Source organism: Podarcis erhardii, assembly GCF_964252035.2.
Source record: "Podarcis erhardii genome assembly, chromosome: 3".
Taxonomy (NCBI): Eukaryota; Metazoa; Chordata; class Lepidosauria; order Squamata; family Lacertidae; genus Podarcis; species Podarcis erhardii.
This window is the reverse complement of record NC_138507.1, coordinates 55,379,998-55,400,269: the sequence shown is the minus strand read 5'-3', so window position 1 is coordinate 55,400,269 and position 20,272 is coordinate 55,379,998. Positions and strand designations below refer to the sequence as shown.

The window sequence follows — 20,272 nt, the reverse complement described above, 5'->3', positions numbered from 1 at the left end:
ACTTGGCTATGAACAGCTGGTACACTAATAAGGACCAATAATTCTGTTAACATGGGGGTGCTCACCTCACATGTGGTCCAGGTCCAGTTTTAGGTTTCGTTTCAAGGGCTTATGATGGAAGATTGGCATTGTAATGTGTGTTGTAGATAAGCAGCACTTTAATAAAGTATTTCAGGTCTTTTACTGACATACAATTCTGAGATGAGAGAAAACTAAATAGTCAGAACACTTGAAATATGAAATCTCATCCAAGATGAGGAGCAACACTACTGTGTTTTAAAATTACTGATTTTATATATACAGTGGTACCTCGGGTTAAGTACTTAATTCGTTCCAGAGGTCTGTTCTTAACCTGAAGCACCACTTTAGCGAATGGGGCCGCCGCCTCCTGCCGCCATGCCGCCGGAGCACGATTTCTGTTCTCATCCTGAAGCAAAGTTCTTAACCCGAGGTACTATTTCTGGGTTAGCGGAGTCTGTAACCTGAAGCATATGTAACCTGAAGCGTATGTAACCTGAGGTACCACTGTATATATTTATAAATATGTAACTTGCTTTTAACATTTTTATTGGCATTTTTAATGAATACTTTAGATTGTCTACTATTAAACCACTTAGAGGTATTTTATTGTGATAAGAGGGTGTGTGTGTGTGTGTGTGTATTCATACATACATACACACACACACACACACACAAACACACACAACATAGAATAGCAAGAGAACAAGCAATAATGAAAATTTAAGTTTTCACCAGATTTTGTTGTTGGCTAAAATGGTTTAGGAAGAATTCTGTCCAAATGAGGTGCAGCAGATAACTATGGAGAGTATGGTAATTAAGAAGAAAAAAGCAAGGGCTGCCAAATGACAGTGTGTTCACATTGCCACCTTAGAGTGCAGTAAAGTTGTCCTCCCCGCCTTGTCCATTTTACAGCTTCCCCTCCTCCCAGTTGTTCACATCAGCACAGCTTTATTAGTGTCAGGTTTGTTTTTGTTTGTGTATATACCAAGCAGTGTTGAGGGGACACGGATGCCTTTACTCTATGCAAAGGTATTTACATATTGGCTAGAGACAAGTAAAAGCAACTTAAGGACTCTAACGGGTGTGAAGCTGGTTTGACAAGTTACAGCAAAACATATGGAAAACATAAACAAACAAACAACTAAACATGCAACTAGACATATGGGAAAGCTTTCAGACAGTAAGAGCTGTTAGTGGAATTGTCTCCCTTGGGAGGTTGTAGACTCCCCTTCCTTAGGTGTTTTTAGCTGAGATTCCTGCATTGCAGGGGATTGGAGTAGATGACCCTTGGGGTCCCTTCCAACTCTACAATTCTATCATCCTATGATTCTAACAATTTATCAGGCTGTAGTATTTTATAGCAAAGTACAGACTTGATCTGCATTTTGGATAACGTCAGATGAACAGGGATGAAAAACGCAGCACTGGAAATACATTGAGTGCACAGTAAATGGGAGCGTGAGCACAGTCTGAGTGAACACACAGTTGTTTGCTGCCTTCCCCATTATCAGATTAGTCAGACCAGACATATTAGAAGCATATGTTCCACTATTTTTAATAAGATGGCACTCATGGTGTTAAAATTAGCCATACCAAGGAACATCCACATTTAAAACTATCAAGGGGCAGAGAAAAGTGGGAAATCTATTTCTAATTCTACTGCCTTTCCTCCTTTTACAACCTTTCCTTCACGTGATTGGTCTAAGCACCACTGGTCACATCAAACAAAAATGTCAAGAATAATGCTTCCTCCCCGAAGATCTGTCTGCTCTCTCCCTCAACATATGGATTGGCTATTGTATTGCTTTCAAAAACTGGGCTGTGATACAAGTATACACACCAACCAAAATGTAGTAGCTTTATAAATTATATTCTTGACATTTTTGTTTGATGTGGTCAGTGGCACTTAGACCAATCATGTGAAGGAAATGTCATTTTCTGTGAAGTTGTCTTCTTGAATCTTTTAAGAAAAGCTACCTAAACTTTTAGGAAGTCTATTTGAATGGAAGTTCCAGTGGTACCTTGGTTTACAAACTTAATCCGTTCCGGAAGTCCGTTCTTAAACCAAAGCATGCTTTCCCATAGCAGAGCGGGACTCAATTTATAAATGGAACACACTCAACAGGAAGCAAAACATGTTCTGCTTCCAAGGCAAAGTTCACAAATCAAAACACTTTCTTCCAGGTTTCCAGCATTCTTAATCCAAGTTGTTCATAAACTAAGCTGTTCTTAAACCAAGGTATCACTGTGTTTACTCAGCTGTTACTTAGTGGCAACCATGGCATGGGGATGGAACAAAGACTGTGCTGCTGTGGGAGTCCTGTGAAATATTAGAACACCAGTCTTTCATCTAGTAAATATGGGAAAGCATCTAGTTCTTTGGTACTCCTATTACAGGATTTGATCATTTAACATATTCCATAAAACCCCACTGCTTGCTAGAATGTATTCTGCCGTCATTGATTTGGTACATTCTTTTCTTTTCTTTTCTTTTCTTTTCTTTTCTTTTCTTTTCTTTTCTTTTCTTTTCTTTTCTTTTCTTTCAAGTTGTTTCAGTCTGCTAGCTTGTAACCAAACTGCATTCTCTACCAGACATATGATTTATCTTTCATAACTTTGTAAGCATATGTTGTGGGGGAATAAAATATTTTTTCTGTAGTTCCCAGCTTCAGAAGCCTGTTGTCTTAGAGGGAAATTCTTAATTGGATTAATAGTCTTTTAGCTAAACTTCTTAATGAGAATTAATGGGTGCGCATTACAAATTCCTAATTAACAATAGAGAATGGAATTGAATAAAAGACTCCCTACTATAACTAAAACACCACAACAGCAACTTAATGTTAATAATGCTTTATGTTAAAGTGGTATGTCTACAATACAATATGGATTTAATTAACCACTGAATTCAACACATTGATTCTCAGTGTACAGTATATTTTCTGCTAGCATTTACTGCAATGGTTTCTTGCTAAATCAACATTATAATCCTGCTTTCATTCCCCACCAGATGATGAAACATGCCTGGGATAATTATAAACATTACGCATGGGGATTAAATGAACTGAAACCCATATCGAAACAAGGACACTCAAGCAATTTATTTGGTAAGTAATATGTGCTTTTGTACTTAGTGACATCATCTGATTTACTGCTCTGAAGTTAGAGATTACATTAGAAGCATGTGGGCTCTTAGCACATGTCACAACAGCTGGTTATCTGTAAATGGTTGATTATTGAAAATAACCAAAGCAGCATTGTCTTATTAGTTTGTTCCCCACTTACAAGGAAGATCATACAAGGTATACTACAGTGTTGCACTCCTTATATGTGGATTTTTATCCCACCAGCATGACTCCATAGGGCCCTGGAGTGGCTTCAAGTATCAAAAATAATAATTTAAAATGGTAAGGTTATCATATGTTGACCATGGAACCTGGCCAAACTGATAAAGATTTTAAGCACTCTTCAAAATAGGCATGCTAACTACATAAAATGGCAATTAGAATCATTCAGTTTTTTCTTGTTGTATTATCAGCTTCGAACATCTATATCCTTTATTAATAGATTATAGTTTACAATAGGAATTTCTGGAATATTTGAGGGAGCCTTGTTTCTTAGTTTAAGAACTTCCATATCAGCAACAAAAATAGCCTCCTTGTCCTGTAGATCTTTTCTCCTTTAGCTGCTTCTATTTTGTACTTAAAATAGTGGAATCCAAGCTTTTGTTTCATTTAATGTGCTTTAGCCAGCCAGAACTCTTAACGCGATAAATTCAGTTGTCTTTTGGGTTGCATGTTCATGGTAATCTCCATCTCATGTTTGGAAACTTCTCTTTAGCTGTTCAGTAGTGAAGTAAAAGAGCCTAAACTGCAGTAGTGTTTAGAGAGTCAGACTAAGGGCAGAGACACCAGGTTCAAATTCCCACTAGAATATAAAGTTTACTAAGTGGCCTTGTGTGCTTGGAGCCTAGCTAATATCACAGGGTTTTAGTATGAAATGGAAGGGGGGCAGGACTACCTTTTAGCTCCTTGGCGGAAAGGCAAAATATTAAGTCATAGCTGCCATCAAAAACAGCAGCCCTGTTTCTCCTTCCCTATAATGTTGAGGGAACAGTACATGCAATCACCATCCAGATTTCCCAGTTCATGCTCTTTTACCATGATCATGGAATTATTTATTGCCTTCTATAACCCTGTATCAAGGCAACATGTTCCACTTCATTCATGATGAGAAAGGGGGAAATCTGTTAAATATTACCTCACATAGGAATGAGATGGAGAAAATGAAATATGGGGTTGTTCTTTTGCTTGCTGCAATTCTGCATGAAGTTTTCTACTCTGGGAAAAAATCTAGATGAAAGGCTTGTTCTATAGACTATGTCTTAGCTGCCATAGTGTACACCCATGTGCATTATGGCAAATGTTATGAGAAGCTGAATATTTGCTATGCCACAGTACTTAGAATATACTCTTTACTGACACTTTTTTCTTCTACCAAAAGGCCATTAAATTTATATTCCCACTTTTGGAAGAATTGTTAAATATAGTGGAGAGCAATCTTAGTAGCTGGCTCTTTTGATTAACAGTTAAAGTTTGTTGCTGCTTCTTTTAAAACTGTAGTCTAAAATGCCAAGGTTGGAAAGGAAATAACAGCTTTTCTATGGGGCTTTACATATATTGACCTTGGCACATGTTAATAATTATTCACTTCTGGCAACATAGATTGCAAACTAAACAAATACTGTCAAGGAAAGGTTTAATAGCACAGAGAGCAGGTGTAACACCACATTCTTGCTGACTCAGTGGTTTAGACTGCTGTAATTGAAGAGGCTCTGTTACATTGTGAGCACCACAGCACTCATAGTGGCTGTGTTATCTTTAGGGTATGGTAGTGGGTGTAAACTTCACCATCACCTTTAAGAGCATCTGTTAAATCCTTGATTCAGTGGTAATTGGGATAAATCATCAATACCCCCGTTTTGGGGAAGGTGCTTGAGAGAGGGTAGTGACAGTTCAAGTACATTCACTCTTGTATGATGCAGATTATCTGACCATTACTAGTCTCGGTTGTGATCTGGTTTTTGGGTCTGAGTTGTCCTCTGTCATCTTGATAGATGACATTGCTTGCGAGAGGGACAGTGGAAGTGCAATCATGTTACTCGTTCTTGATATTTCAACAACATTTGATGCCATCAACCATGACATCCTTTTGGATATCTTCTGTTGGTTGGGAGTTGAAGGCACTGATCTTCATTGGTTCCACTTCTTCCTGCAAGTCCAGAAAGCAGCAAAGGAAACAGTTTATATTTGTCTACACTGACTGGCAGCAACCCTGCAGTGTTTCAAACGGGATACACTTAGCTGTACCTGGAAATACCAGGGATTAAACCTAGGACCTTCTGCATGCAATGTAGATGCTCTGCCACTGAGCTCTAGGGCCTTCCAAATGTGTTTGCCCTCTAGTAGTTAGGCTGTGGGGTGCTATTTTGTCCCCAATGCTATTTATCATCTATATGAAGCTATTGGGGGTGGCCATTACAAGATTTGGAGAACAATGGCTTCAGTAAGCAGATGTTTCTATCTCTCTGTAACGCCCAAGTCAGGAGTCAACATGCAAGCCCTGAGCTGGTTTCTGGATGCAATGGTGGACTGGATGAGGGCCAGTAAGGTGAGCATGAATACTGGCAAGATGGAGGCACTGTGTATAGGTAGTCCTCAGGTCCAGAAAATTTGTCTGGATGTAGTTTTATTCCTTCTGAAGGACCAAGCTTGTAGTCAGAATGTAGTCATTCATCTTCATTACTAGAGGCTCAACTGACTTCAGTAGCTAGCTTTGGTTGGTATGCCCAGTATGTCTGTTCCTGGGCAAAGATAATCTAGCCACAGTGGTCCATGCATTGGTAATCTAAAAATTTGATTTCTGCAAGGATACTATATACAAAATACTGTGTGTGGTCACAGGGTGGGGAAATTCCCCACCTGAAAGAATGGTGTATTAAATCATAGGAAATAACAGTTTTGAGTAAAATTACTTGGTGTATCTGGGTTCAACAAGTTACAGAATGAACAGGTTCAAACATGAGTGGGCACAGTGTATAGAACAATGAAATAGCAAGCAGATGAGAATTTTTAAATCCTTTGTCAGAGTTATGAGATATGACTATGATATTTTTACTTCTAAAGTTATTTTTGCTGGTCTTTCTCTTTTTATAACCTTAATTTTTATTACAGTTTAGATCTACATGTTGTATGACATATGTATAAATTGATTTACTTCTGTGTGCACGCAGACGTGAAGATCACTGCAATGCACTCTGTGAGACTGTCTGCTCTTGAAAAACAAAGTTTTAAACTTAGCCTTAGTTCATATTGCATACATCTTCTTCATACAAAGAAAAAAACTACTGTCGTACCTTGGTTTTGGAATAGCTTAGTTCACGAACAACTTGGAACTCGAATGTCGCAAAGCTGGAAGTAAGTGTTCTGGTTTGCGAACTTTGCCTTGGAAGCTGAACGTCCGGTGGACTTCCAGAACACATTCTGTTCGAAAACCAAGGTATGACTGTATAGGTAAATCTAGTACCAATGGTATGAACAAACATCATTTTTTTACAAGTTTAGTTTGGGTTATAGTAAGTAGCAAATGTATAGCAGACCCTGTATGAGCTAATTTGTTTCAGGTCCTAATGGCTTAAGTGATGAATATAAAACAATAGCAGAAAAAAAGGCAGCAACAAAGAAGTTCTTTCTGAAATATAAGCAGATTTGAGAATTTAGATTAAAGTTCTTTTTATATTGGAGGCTCAAGCTGCAAGCCATTGAATACAGCCTATCGCTTAGTACTTTCCTGAAAGGCCATGAAATGTAATGCTTTTACTCTGACAATTTGTTGCTAGTCTGTTGCAAATCACAGGTCAGGCAAACATCCTTGTAAGAACTGCTAACCTACCCTCCCCTCCCCTTGATGTCTACCTGCTTCATTATATTGTGCAGTACTTTGTTTTGCTGGTGTTGTCCCTTCTCTTTCTTTCATTTCAGCTAAGGTCCTTTGTGTGTAGTTCACTTGCAGCCAGGCAAGTACAAGTTCATGTCTTCCAGAATTGAGGGAAGTGTTTACAGGAGGTTGTAGTGGCAGCTAGTCAGGAATGAGGCAGGATGGCTACTTACAACATACTTATTTCAAAGGCTAAGCTTGTATTCATTCATATATATATATATATATATATTTGCTTTCGTAGATTTTCACGGGTACAGGAATGCAGGTTTTGGTGTCCTCGGGTGTCTTCCCGTGTAAAAGTTGGGGTGTCTAGGCGACGTTTCGACGAGGTCTCACTCGTCATCTTCAGGCTGGTGCTTTCGGCTTCTTGTTACTGGAACAGAGCAGGATCTCAGTGTTTGAGTTCCTATAAATACTGTAGAGGGGGTGTGGTGTATAGCCTCCAATGTTCTGGGCAGAGAGGAAGTTCCCAGGCTAGTGTGCCTTTTCTTCTTTTGTTCCTTAATTACTTGAGAGATATCTTGAGTGATTTCTTGAGTGATATCCTGAGTACCACTTAGGTGGGTCATTAGGTGTGGATTAGTTGTTAAAGTCTTTGTGTCTTGACCTCTTGAACTTTGTGAAGAGTTTTCCTGAGAAGATGGCTGTACTGTACTTAGTTGTGCTCTGGCTTGGCTTCGTGTATAGGGGCGAGCTGTGGTTTTGTGGCTTGTGTCAGCCAGATCTGTGTAGGGATTGCAGGGGGGTGCAGCATCCGGAGGTGCCACCATGGATTGGCTACTGGATGGTGTCTGTAATTCATCTGTGGAGAGGGTCTGGGTTTGGGTCTGGTGTGGTTGATTGGTGTTGGCGTTCTGTGTGCCTCTGGATCTGGTGTCAGTTTTTGTGGGGAGGGCTAATTTCCAGATGTCTGGCAAGCGGGATGTGTCGTCACGCTTGTTCATGTTGTGAGGGTGTTTCTCTATCTCGATGGCTTCCATGATTATTCTCTTGTGGTGATGTTCCGTGTTAAAGAGCAATTTGGAATCTGCAAAATTAATTTCGTGTCCTGTTTCTTTCATGTGTTGGAAAAGAGAGGAAGTTTTTTCTTCTTTTTTGACGGCATTCTTGTGTTCTGCGATACGTGCATTTATTCGTCTGTTTGTTTGTCCAATGTACGTGGCTGGGCAGACTTTGCAGGGTATTTCATAGATCCCTTGGTTTTCCAACTGGATTTTATCCTTGGGGTTTCTGAGGATATTGGCTATTTTTTGGTTGGTGCAAAAGGCTGTTTTGATATTGTGTTTATGGAGGATTTTGCTAATTTTATCTGTAGTGCCCTTGATATAAGGAAGGAGGGCCATGCCATTGTTTTCTTCTGTGTCTTGGTTTTTGGGGGGTGTTTCCTTTTGGATTAGCTTCGTAATCCTGTTTTGCTGGTATCCATTGGCAATTAACACGTTTGAGAGATTCTGTAATCTCTCTGTGTAAACACAGAACGCCAACACCAATCAACCACACCAGACCCAAACCCAGACCCTCTCCACAGATGAATTACAGACACCATCCAGTAGCCAATCCATGGTGGCACCTCCGGATGCTGCACCCCCCTGCAATCCCTACACAGATCTGGCTGACACAAGCCACAAAACCACAGCTCGCCCCTATACACGAAGCCAAGCCAGAGCACAACTAAGTACAGTACAGCCATCTTCTCAGGAAAACTCTTCACAAAGTTCAAGAGGTCAAGACACAAAGACTTTAACAACTAATCCACACCTAATGACCCACCTAAGTGGTACTCAGGATATCACTCAAGAAATCACTCAAGATATCTCTCAAGTAATTAAGGAACAAAAGAAGAAAAGGCACACTAGCCTGGGAACTTCCTCTCTGCCCAGAACATTGGAGGCTATACACCACACCCCCTCTACAGTATTTATAGGAACTCAAACACTGAGATCCTGCTCTGTTCCAGTAACAAGAAGCCGAAAGCACCAGCCTGAAGATGACGAGTGAGACCTCGTCGAAACGTCGCCTAGACACCCCAACTTTTACACGGGAAGACACCCGAGGACACCAAAACCTGCATATATATATATATATATATATATATATATATATATATATATGAGATGGCATACTTAAAACTCTGATCCAAGGCTCTTCTGCAGATGCTAAGCATCACAATTCAGTGTGTCCTGCTTTTAGAGACTTAAGAAACATGCTATTTCAGTGGGTAAATTGTCCTGCTGGAGCCATACACTGAAGTTTGTATTTATAGCTTATGCTGATTTAATAAGATAAACTATTTTAAATCCAATAACACTTCTTCTGGCAGCATAACTAGTTCCAGGATTTATTGGTAAATCAAATAACTTTATCCTGTTCATGCTATTAAATTGCATTACCCTATTTTGTCCTCTAAATGATGTCATGTCAAGTAGCATATTTGTCTTGGAAGGCTTTTCTGAGTTTGTTTCACAGAGGAATGTTGGTTAAAGATGGTTAAAGCCTAGGAATAAAAACATGATATTTGCCTTCACAATATAACTAAACTAAATTGCTGGAGTGTTGTGAGTAGTACCACTTGATAATGCATTTATTTCCCTGTAAACATCCAGGGCTAGTTCCCGCCGCTTGACTACAAGCCATGTTATCTAAGACAGAAAAACCAATAGCAGTGGTGTTTGATTTGGGATTATACTATCTCACACTTGGAATAAACATGCAGGCCAATCCAATGCATATTTAATTAGAGGCAAGTCATTGGGAGTTACCCCCTTGTAAGTGTACATAGTGATGCAGCTTCAAGTAGTATAAGAGAATAAAATTGTAGGTTCTCATAATAGGGTATGCTGATTTTTTTAACTTTAAATTTCTAAAAATGAGGGTTGCTAAAAAGTTGTAACATGAGTTGGGAATTCAAAAGATATTTTGGTTAAATAAATATACCTTGGTTCTCAAACTTAATCTGTTCCGGGAGTCTGTTCGACTCCCAAAACCATTCAAAAACCAAGGCGTGGCTTCTGATTGGCTGCAGGAGCTTCCTGCACTCAAGTAGAAGCCGCATCAGACGTTCGGCTTCCGAAAAACATTTGCAAACCAGAACACTTACTTCTGGGTTTGCGGCATACGGGAGCTGATTTGTTCGGCAACTAAGCCGTTCGAGAACCTAGGTACAACTGTAATTTAGTTTTGATTTGTACTTTGCAAACAAATATTGACTTTTTAACATTTTGTGGAATTTCCAGTAATTTAAAACTTGTCATTTTTTTAAACAATGTGTGTAAAATTGCATAATAATCATTAAAATGATTATCTAGTAATCACAAGTGTATTACATATGCTTGAGCATAACAAACAAGTTAAAAAGTGGAAGCAGCAAGAAGATGAGAGAAGGCTTGTTGAATATAAGCATAGAAGTAGATTAGATGATTTAATACCATCAAACAAAATAATTTTCTGTGCTGATGAAAATGAATAACACATAGATGATGACCAAGATGGAAATGATGGAAGTTATGAATTGACATTAGAAAAGCCAAATACACCTTCCACTACTGATAAAAAGGCAGAGTTCAACACAATAGAAATACATAATGTTGGTATGCAGAGCATCAGATATGGTATTGGCCTACTTGCCACAGCTGCCTTTATGGATGCCAGCTTGATCACTGAAAAGAGACTTGCAGTCAAGAGGGCCTAAGAAAAAGTTCTGAATCCCTGGCTCAGGAATTTGATGTTCTTTGTTAGATAGGTGAAATTCACTGCATTTTCTTTGATGGCCATGAAGATACAACTAAAGTTATGCTGAAAGCAGACAGTTCAGATCAGCAGTTGTTCCCAGCATCATCATAGAGCAGCATATTCTTTCAAGCCAAATTTCAGCAGTGGGGCAGGGATGCTGCAGGTGGCAGGGAAAGCCTCTGTGGGTGCTTCCAGGTGCCACATTGGTTGACTCATGAATCAGAACGTGCAATCTCCCTGTAGGCAAGTGTTATGCTTTCTTTCTAGTTTAGAATTGAGCACTTGAGAATTCAGCCAGTTTTCAAGTTCATGTATTCAAACCTTTTAAAAGATGAGGTATGCCTTTCTCTTTCTCTTTCTCTTACTGTTCTTAGTGAATGGAGAGTCATATGTTGGTGCGGGACGTGTGGTTCAGCTTATTATTTGTGCTTTTATTGCTGGTTTTACAGAAAGGACATTCACACTGATGTGTGTTGTTTCAAGACACTTATATGATTTTGCAATTGCCAGTTGAGGCCCATTCAGAAGTTGTTCGCCAAAAGAATTGCTTACATTTTCTTTACATGCTAATGTTCTTGCATTGTTTGCAAGATATCTCATATCTTTTTCTGTAAAATATTTGTTGTTGTACACAGCTATAACATTTCAGTAGTTAATGAATAACAAATGCACTGTTACAAGAAAGACTTGTGTTAACTGAGGAGTCAGGTAGAGGAGAAATAGCTAAAATGATGTGATTCAGAATAGAAATGTGGAGACTTAAAAAAAAACCCTAACAAACTACCACCTTTCTTGCACCCAACCTTCTCATCATGGTGAGACGCAATATCATTATATTCTGTAACAGAATAAGAGCATCTTATAGACAGTGCCTGGAGGATAATAGAACTGAGGCACAGAATCCAAAATGTATTATTGGAGGAATATGGAGTGTGAAGAAATGTCGCATGCTTGCAGGGGGCTGTATGAACAAAAGGATGGTGTTCAGGTAGTATAGGAAGATAGGAAAGAATCCCAAATAGTGCTCTTAATGCAGGGATCATAGTTATTATTCAAGGTATTATGTTTCAATCATAAGCTTTCTACAAAATGAAGTATTTTATTATTTATGGACTGATATTTGATTTGCAGACCTGTTGACAAGAAATTTAGTTTCACAAATGCGGACAACTAGACCATAGCACACAAGTGTGCATCAGATTTTCAGTGCTATAGAACAGGACACTAAAGCAAATTTAAAAATCCAGTTACTGTAAGGATTTTCCCTTCATAATATCTGCAACTCTATTGTAGTTAGTGTAGACGGAGAACCATGAAAGTTATTATGATCTTTGTCTGCTTTATAAATATTTCTTGATAGAGCAGCAAAAAAAGCTTATCATTAATTACAATGCTGGCCCTTTTCAGGTAATATTCAAGGAGCAACAATTGTTGATGCCTTGGATACACTGTACATCATGGAAATGAAAGATGAATTTAAAGAAGCTAAAGAATGGGTAGAGAAAAATCTAGATTTCAATGTGGTGAGTATTGTGTTCTTTTTCTACTGCTTGCACACATAGCAACAACCCTGATTTGAAGAATGTTCAGAGATACTGGGTTTTTTTAGCAGTCCTCAGAAAAGAATCATAGTACTGTAGAGATGGAGGGGACCACAAGTGTCATCTACTCCAGCCCCTTGCAGTCCAGGAATCTTGTGCCCAACATGGGTTTCAAACCCAGAACAGGCCTAGGCAAGTTTCATTCTAAGCAAGTTACTTATCTCACCCTTATGACAATTCTTTTTCTCTTCAAATGAGACAGAGCTTTAAACTTTAAATCTGTTGCTAATTAACACAATTCAAATGGGACTTCCAGTATGTCATTTTGCTTTACTACCTATTTAAAATGTAAAATCCTTTAGTAAGAATCTTTCTTAAAGGTAATTGTGGGAGGTATATATTATAAAATAAAATTTAAATGCTAGTTAAACTGTGTTCTTACTTAGAAAACATATGTTAGGTAGACAGTTACTTTAAAAGACCTTCATAACTACCTCTGTCCCAAGAGCTGCAAACCTGGGTGTCATATTTCTGTAGTAATTGTGTTTTCCCATCCCATGGGGCTGTTCTAGAGAGGATCTGAATGTAATGCTAGAATGTGAACAATATTTTGTTAGACCAAGGCAGCAATTAATGATCTCCCTCCTATTCTTAAAGTTGAAAAGTGGTTGTATCACCTCAATTTTTCTCAGCATATAGCAATTAAAATTTCAGGAAATCCCATTCAAACACAAAATTATAAGCAGCAGCACCTTTCCATTTATCTGTTTCCTGCATGTCTCACTGAAAGAAAAATCTTTCTGCCAAGGTCTTGTTTGTCAGGTCACTGTGGAATTGGTATTTATAATCACCTCGATGTTTCCCAGAAGTCTTTATGTATTTAAATCTAGCCTTTGCTGCATATTCTGATGATGTTACCAAAGGAATATCTAACTAAATACTTTTTAGTTTTAATCCTTCCTAATAAATGGGAGTAATTTCATGCAAGATTTAATGAAATTAATTCACAAACAGTGGCATGCCTATGTTATAAATAGGGACCAACTAGTTAATAAACAGGAACCAGAGGGTAGCTAAAAATGGAATAAAGTCATAAAAAATGAGTGCTGCAATGTTCTGTATTAAGACTAACAGCATTTAGTGTGAAAACTGGAGATAAGGATGCTTGGTGAGATAGCAAAACTTGTGGAAGACAGTATTCAGGATAGAAAATTCCAACCAGACCATGAAGAGCTTCATAAGCAGTACCAGGGAATATGTAGTTCTGCGTAAACACAAAGTGATGCAACTTGGGACATAGAATTCTAACTTCCTTTGTGATAAACTTTAAATTTATTATTTCTTTTTTATGTAAAGTCACTTTGAGTAGCCTGTGGCAACAAAAAGCATCTAATAAATGTAATTGATAATAATGATAGTAAATGGGCTTACTCAAAGAAAGAAACTTCCAATGAACAACAACAAAAGACAAATGGGTGGAGCAATCCAATGATTAAGGGAAGGCTTCCTCAAACTCGGTCCTCCAGATGTTTTTGGCCTACAACTCCCATGATCCCTAGCTAGCAGGACCAGTGGTCAGGGATGATGGGAATTGTAGTCTCAAAACATCTGGAGGGCCGAGGTTGAGGAAGCCTGATTAAGGGAGATGAAGAATGTGTGATGGCAGAGCTGCCAAATTCTGAACATAGAGTTCTGCAGCAGGTAGAGAGGAAATAAATTCACTCCTGAATTATCTGATTTTAAAAGAACAAAGGTGATCTTAGTATAGCATAAACAGACCTTACAGCTGGTAGTTTGCCAACATATGGGCAACTATTCAGTTAGGGGGCCATATTACCAAAGTCTGACCCTGGTAATAACCAGTGCTGACTTGACTGGAGTTGAAAATCCACATCTCACCCAGCAACTTTTAGAACAGGCTTGCTCTGCAACTTCACAGTTCAGTGAGCAAGTATATATTCTTCCCCCTTCCCCCACTACAAAGACATATTAGAAGGAAGTCTTCATATTCCCCTGCCACTTCCTGATTCTAGATCTGCTCCTCCCAACTCTTATCCAAATACTCACCATACTTTTCTGTGTATGAGACTAGGGGGTTTTTTATTTAAAAATTATGTTCAAAATTGTGGGTCGTCTTGTACACAGATACAATATCCCCATTTTCTCAATTTGGAGTCCCCCAAAATAGGGGGCATCTTATACATGGAGGTGCGTTATACATGGAAGAATACAGTGCATTATTTCTCTTTCCTGACCTTTATGGTATATTTGCTATAGAAATAGGTTGCTGACAGACAAGTAGTGTTAAAATCCATGATCCCTGTGTTACTTTTTTCATCTTCATCCTCATATATGGCCTACTGATTTTCAACTGCATTCATCAGATATTTTATTTCTTACATTTACACATGATATATCTTTATAGTTTTCTGAAGCTTGCGAGAGGGGCTCCCCCCCCCCCATCTTTGATTTGAGACTTCATTCATTATCTGCTCATAGGGAAATCTGATACAGGCTTGAATAAGACTCCTCATTGTCTTCTTCTTCCCCACATTCCCATTCAAATGCAGACTGGTTTCCTAGAAGTTAAGTAAAGCCTCTTCAGCTTCTCTTCAAATCTCTCTCATCCACATGTTTTCCCAGGGTGATGCTAGCTTGCCATAATGAGCTTAAGGATAGCTCTCCTATTAAATACAGAGCTTTCATGTCTACGCTGACTACAATCTCTTGCTTCATTTGTTCCACATGCTTCAGTGGATTGTGTAACATACTCTAGAAATGCTATGGTTTGTACAGTTGTTAGCTTCAGCAAATCTGCAAGGTTTATTTAGGGCTATAATTTAAAATGATAGTATCCTTAGATTGTATGAGAGAAAGTTGAGTAATTTAATATATGATAAAAAGTTTTAAGTTTTTGTGATATCTTTTCTCTCCACAATTAAAACAAAATTTATCAGGTTATGGAATTAATATACTAATAAAGAGAGCTGTAGCTGTATGCAAAGTTTTTGCCTTGTTATAAAAAAATTGGCATAAGCTACGCAGTAATTAATGGCCTAACTACATGTTAAGCGCAGGCTGTTGTTTTTAAGTGCTTAATTTTGCTTTCTGGATGAGAATCAGCCCCACAGAGTACTAAACAGAAGGATTGCCTACAGCTGCCAGTTTTCCACCAAGAAGTTATTCCTGTGGCTGCTCCTGCTCCTGGCAGTGCTGTTTATAGCAGACTGTCCATTCAGGGGCAAATAGGAGATGGGGGAATTTGGATGAGAAACCACTGCAGAGTCCCAGTCAAGATCAGGATCATGTGAATAGTGTAACAAACAATACATAATATATTAATTGTTGTAAAATGGTGTAACTATTTGCAACAAAGAAATGGGCATAAAGAATCTAGGAAGAACTGTCTTACCTGGAAAGACAGGGAATAATAACAACATCCTGAAAATGTGTTTGTCCCATAGAAGTATGATTCACAAAGAGCTTTTGCCAATAATCCTATTCTTAGGGTTTTTTTTAAAAAAAAAAAACGTAGCGCTGTGGACATGGTAAGGGTGTGAGGTTCAAATGATATTAGTAGTCTGTTAAACTCTTCCTTCTTGTGGAAACAAGAAATACATTTTCTTAGAATTTAACTGATGTTTCTGTCTTTGTGAAGCATCATTTTATTTCTGCTTCTGGATATAAACTTTTTCATACTGCATTTTGAAGCTTAAAACTGGCATAAACACTGAATTCCAATTGGGCAAGAATTATGCTTAAATCTTTGGATAGCTTATCCTCCTGGAGGCAAAGAGTTCATAGTGACTTCACTGTCTGTGATATGGAGCCAAGTTTGTAAAAAAAAATCATGGATACAGCTTGTGTTTAGTGAGGAGAGAACCTTACCGTGAGCTTGGGTTCAAACAACGTGCTCAGCCAAACCTTGACTTAGCTCAGTGCAGCACAGGAGTTAAAAGCACCAGGAGTAGCAAAGCAGCTGCAAGCTCCTCTCGAGGTGCCTGCCAAAATTTGGCTTACCATGTCATGCAGACCAGACCCTAGAAACAACTGGATACTACTGCAGACATTGTATTTCCTTTTCATGTTGAAAATTCACTATAATTTACCTAAAAATGTATTGTATTTGTATTCATAGAATGCAGAAGTTTCGGTTTTTGAAGTGAACATTCGCTTTGTTGGTGGGCTGCTTTCAGCATACTACCTTTCTGGAGAAGAGGTAAGATCATTTATGGTCTTCAATAGTAGCTCTAAATCTATAATACTGAGTAACAGGTTAAAGCCCAAAGTTTGGCTTAAGGGTCCGGAAGTTAGCCAACAACACACCAGGGACTGGCTAATTGGAGAAATGCTGCCAGCACATAAGTCTAGTGCTCAAAAGCTTGCACTACCTCCTCATACACTACCAGGCCGGGTTCAAAGCCCTTAACAACTTGGGTCTGGGATGCCTCAAGAATGGGAAGACCTAATCACTGAGCTCTTCAAGAGAGTCATAGAATCATAGAGTTGGGAGGGACTCAAGGGTTATCTAGTCCAACCCCTCAATGCAGAAACTTCAGCTAAAGCATCCATGACAGATGGCCATCCAACCTCTGCTTAAAAACCTCCAAGGAAGGAGAGTCCATCATCTCTTGTGGGAGTCTGTGCCACTCCCAGACTCTCACTCCCAAAGTTCCTGTAAACTACCCTGTATGTACCGTATTTTCCGCCCTATAGGGCGCACCAGCCCATAGGGCGCACTTATTTTGGGGGGGGAATAAAGGGGGGAATTATTTCCCCCCCGGGCCCCAAAGAGCAAAGAAGCCATGACAGCGAGTGGGATGGATCCCGCTAGCTGTCCTGGATTCGTTTTTAGCCTCAGGGCTGGGGGCCCGGGAGCGATGGCGAGGTTGCGCAACCTCGCCATCGCTTCCGGAGCTTGTGGGGCTGGGGAAGCCCGAGCTTCCCCCGACCCCAGCCCCCAGAACAGGCTGCTATCCGCAAGCCTTGGGAGCCCAGCAGGAACTCCCGCCGGGCTCTCCAGGCTTGCAGATATCTTCCCGAAGCCCGGGGCGCACCCCACTGCGCTCCCCGGGTTTCGGGCTGCAGGCTGCTGTCCGCAAGTCTTGGGAGCCTGGCGGGAACTCCCGCCGGGCTCCCAAGGCTTGCGGATAGCTTCCTGAAGCCTGGAGAGCGAGAGGGGTCGGTGCGCACCGACCCCTCTCGCTCTCCAGGCTTCAGCGAAAGCCTGCATTCGCCCCATAGGACGCACACACATTTCCCCTTCATTTTTGGAGGGGAAAAAGTGTGTCCTACAGGGTGAAAAATACGGTACATACTCCAAATGAGGAGTTCATTCCCCCGTAACAAGTATGCAAATAACTTTGAGAGTCTAAAAAGGTGGATGTCCCCTTTTTCTTTCTTACATACACAGTAGTTGAAAAGACAAAAATGGGAATTCTTTAGCTTTTCTTTGAGAAGTCTTGGGATATTGTTCTTAGGGTGCCTGTACTTAAGTGTAGGGTTGCAGCAGGGCAGGGAGACAGTGTGAGCTTGCGCTGTATCATGCTGCCTAAAATCAGCACAACTATTTTTCCCTGACGGCAGGATTCAGCTTATGAGTCCCGTCAGCAGAGACCTTGTACAAGGTCTTCTGTTTGCATAATGGGGCTTCTCCCTGGTCAACTCACCACACTGCTCCCCACCTCCAAAATTTGCTCGGTGGGGACTTGGAAGAACCAATGGAACAGCACACAATAGAAGGAGAGAGGAAATATTCCCATGCAGCAAATGTGGTGTTCAGTTTCTCTGAATTTCCTTCTTGATGCTGTGCTGTAGACTCCATCTTACTTGTGGTAACACTTTCACCAACTTTACACCATCAGGCAACTTTGTCTGATAGCCTCCGCTTTACATCCGCAGTTTTCTGGTCCCACAGCAAACTTTGCTTATGTTCCATACATTACACCATTTTGTGGTTATCAGTATTATATCCATATTTTATTAGGATCTCTGAGATTGTGAAGTAATTTGACTTGTCCTAAATGTAATTTGGCTTCTAAGAATGGAGACCTTTTCATGTGTCTCCCTGAAAGAATAAATTACTTCAACTACTTAATAGATAAAACAGTAGGAAAATGACATTACAATTAACTTTTAACACCTGCATACCAAATTGGATTGCTACTTAAAAGATGCAACAGTTCAGAGCATTGAATTTGGACATTATTTATTTAAGGTAAATACCTGCTTATTGAAACTGAAGAAAATGCTAGGGTTGTGTATAAACCACAAGATTCGGTTTGGACCCCACTTCATTGGTTTGGAAAAGAGCAACATTTGATCCCTTCTAAGTGGATGAATCCTGCCAAATTTCAGAAGGATAGCTGTAGCAGTTCTGCAACACAGCCTTTGCTGATTTCACATTGTGGTAACCAGGCTATCGGGTTGGGTCTATGGCCCCACCTAGTGGTTGAAAGGCAGGACAACATATTGGGATGTAGATCGCTCCCAATATGCCTTTGACGAAAGCTGTACACATCTTCTCTGGCTCCTGTTACTGATTTCTCCTCAGGTGTTTCCTCTGTCTCTTTAAAGCTTATTTTTTCTAATTATTCTTTATGTGAGTGGTATGTGGCATGATGTGTTTTCCAGAGTGTTTTTGTCTGTTTGGTTGGTATGATTGAGGGTTGGTTGTTGTTTTTTCCTCCTCAGCTTTGTCTTTTACCAGTCACCATTTTGTTTGGTTTCCCAACTTTACTCCTGTCCACCATCTTTACTGCTGGCTTGTTACTTTCCTTTCTTGACCGTTTTTCCTTTGCCTGGCGTGTGTGTGAATCCCTATTGTGTGTTCCCTTTCCCCCTTCCCTTCTGTCTTCTACTGCTTTGGGAGAAGAGATTGAAGTGATTTGCCAGACTTTGCGTCTGATCACACTTTGGGGCATCCCCATCACCTGGGTATTCACCCATATAGCCTGTTGGATTAACCACACCTATATTCTTGGTGTGTGCGTTACACCTGAGCTGGCAGGCACTTTACTGTAGGGCAACAATTTTATTATGAAGATGTTGTACATTGTAGAGGTTTCCCTAGGAAAGTAACTTGCAAAATTTCAGGACGTTAAGTGCCGTGGCTAGGGAGTTATGATGAATGAAAGAAACAGCTTCAGGCTTGTGTTGTGCTCAGTTGGCACCAAAAGTCACAGAAACTAAGCACAAAGCTGATTTGATAGGAGTGGATATTTTTGGCATGTGGCACAAAGGCAGAAGGGCTTTAATGTTCAGTGTTTTCCAAGCAGTCACCACTGGCAGAGCACAAAGAATTGACAAAGCACAGAAGAGACAAAAACTAGGTGATGTATTCAGCATCCCATCTCCCAAAGCACTGTGATTGGAGAGCCCTGGTAAAATGATGTCATCTGATTAAAAGCTAGACCTGTCTGTCACAAAAGACATCTCCCTCTCCCAGCTCTGGCATTTTTCTTCTATGACAAACTAGAGGAGAAATTTTTGGAGACTCAGTTTGCTGTGATTAAACATCTGAATTCCCATAGTGCTTTGTAGAGATCCACTTCAGACAAACCTTTTTGAAGTGGCTCTGCTTCGGTTCTTGATTCAGGATTTGTCAATCATTTGTGCAGTCCTAGATAATTCAATTTTTGTGTCACTGAACCTGCATTTTTATTTCGTTGGAATAAATGTTTTTCTGTTTGTCATGAATTGACGTTAGATCAGCTAAAGATTGCAGTCCCTGGTGTTCTAAAGCCAACAAAACAAGTATTGACCAGTTAGATGTAAAGTTTTGTTCTGCTAAGAGATTAAAGGTTGATCAGGCAAAAGATTGTGTATGTAACCAAGTAGGAAAACTTACAGGGCACTTCGTGGAACTTTCAGTGTCTCCTCCAGACTAAGGTTCTTTTCAAGTAATATGTAGATAAGAATTTTATTTAGAGCAATGACTTTCATGTGCACTGAGTTATCTGCAAACTCTGTGCCCTGTCTACATT

General features: G+C 39.7%; 1 protein-coding gene across 1 annotated transcript in view; it reads left to right on the top strand.

Moving 5' to 3' along the window:
* The window catches only part of MAN1A1 (mannosidase alpha class 1A member 1), a 55,147-nt gene that overhangs the window by 8,062 nt on the left and 26,813 nt on the right, over positions 1 to 20,272 (top strand). Inside the window, exons 2-4 of the mRNA XM_081856190.1 lie at positions 3,029 to 3,125; positions 12,154 to 12,269; positions 16,426 to 16,506. Coding sequence (XP_081712316.1) covers positions 3,029 to 3,125; positions 12,154 to 12,269; positions 16,426 to 16,506 — 294 coding nt within the window. The remainder of the gene's footprint in view (positions 1 to 3,028; positions 3,126 to 12,153; positions 12,270 to 16,425; positions 16,507 to 20,272) is intronic.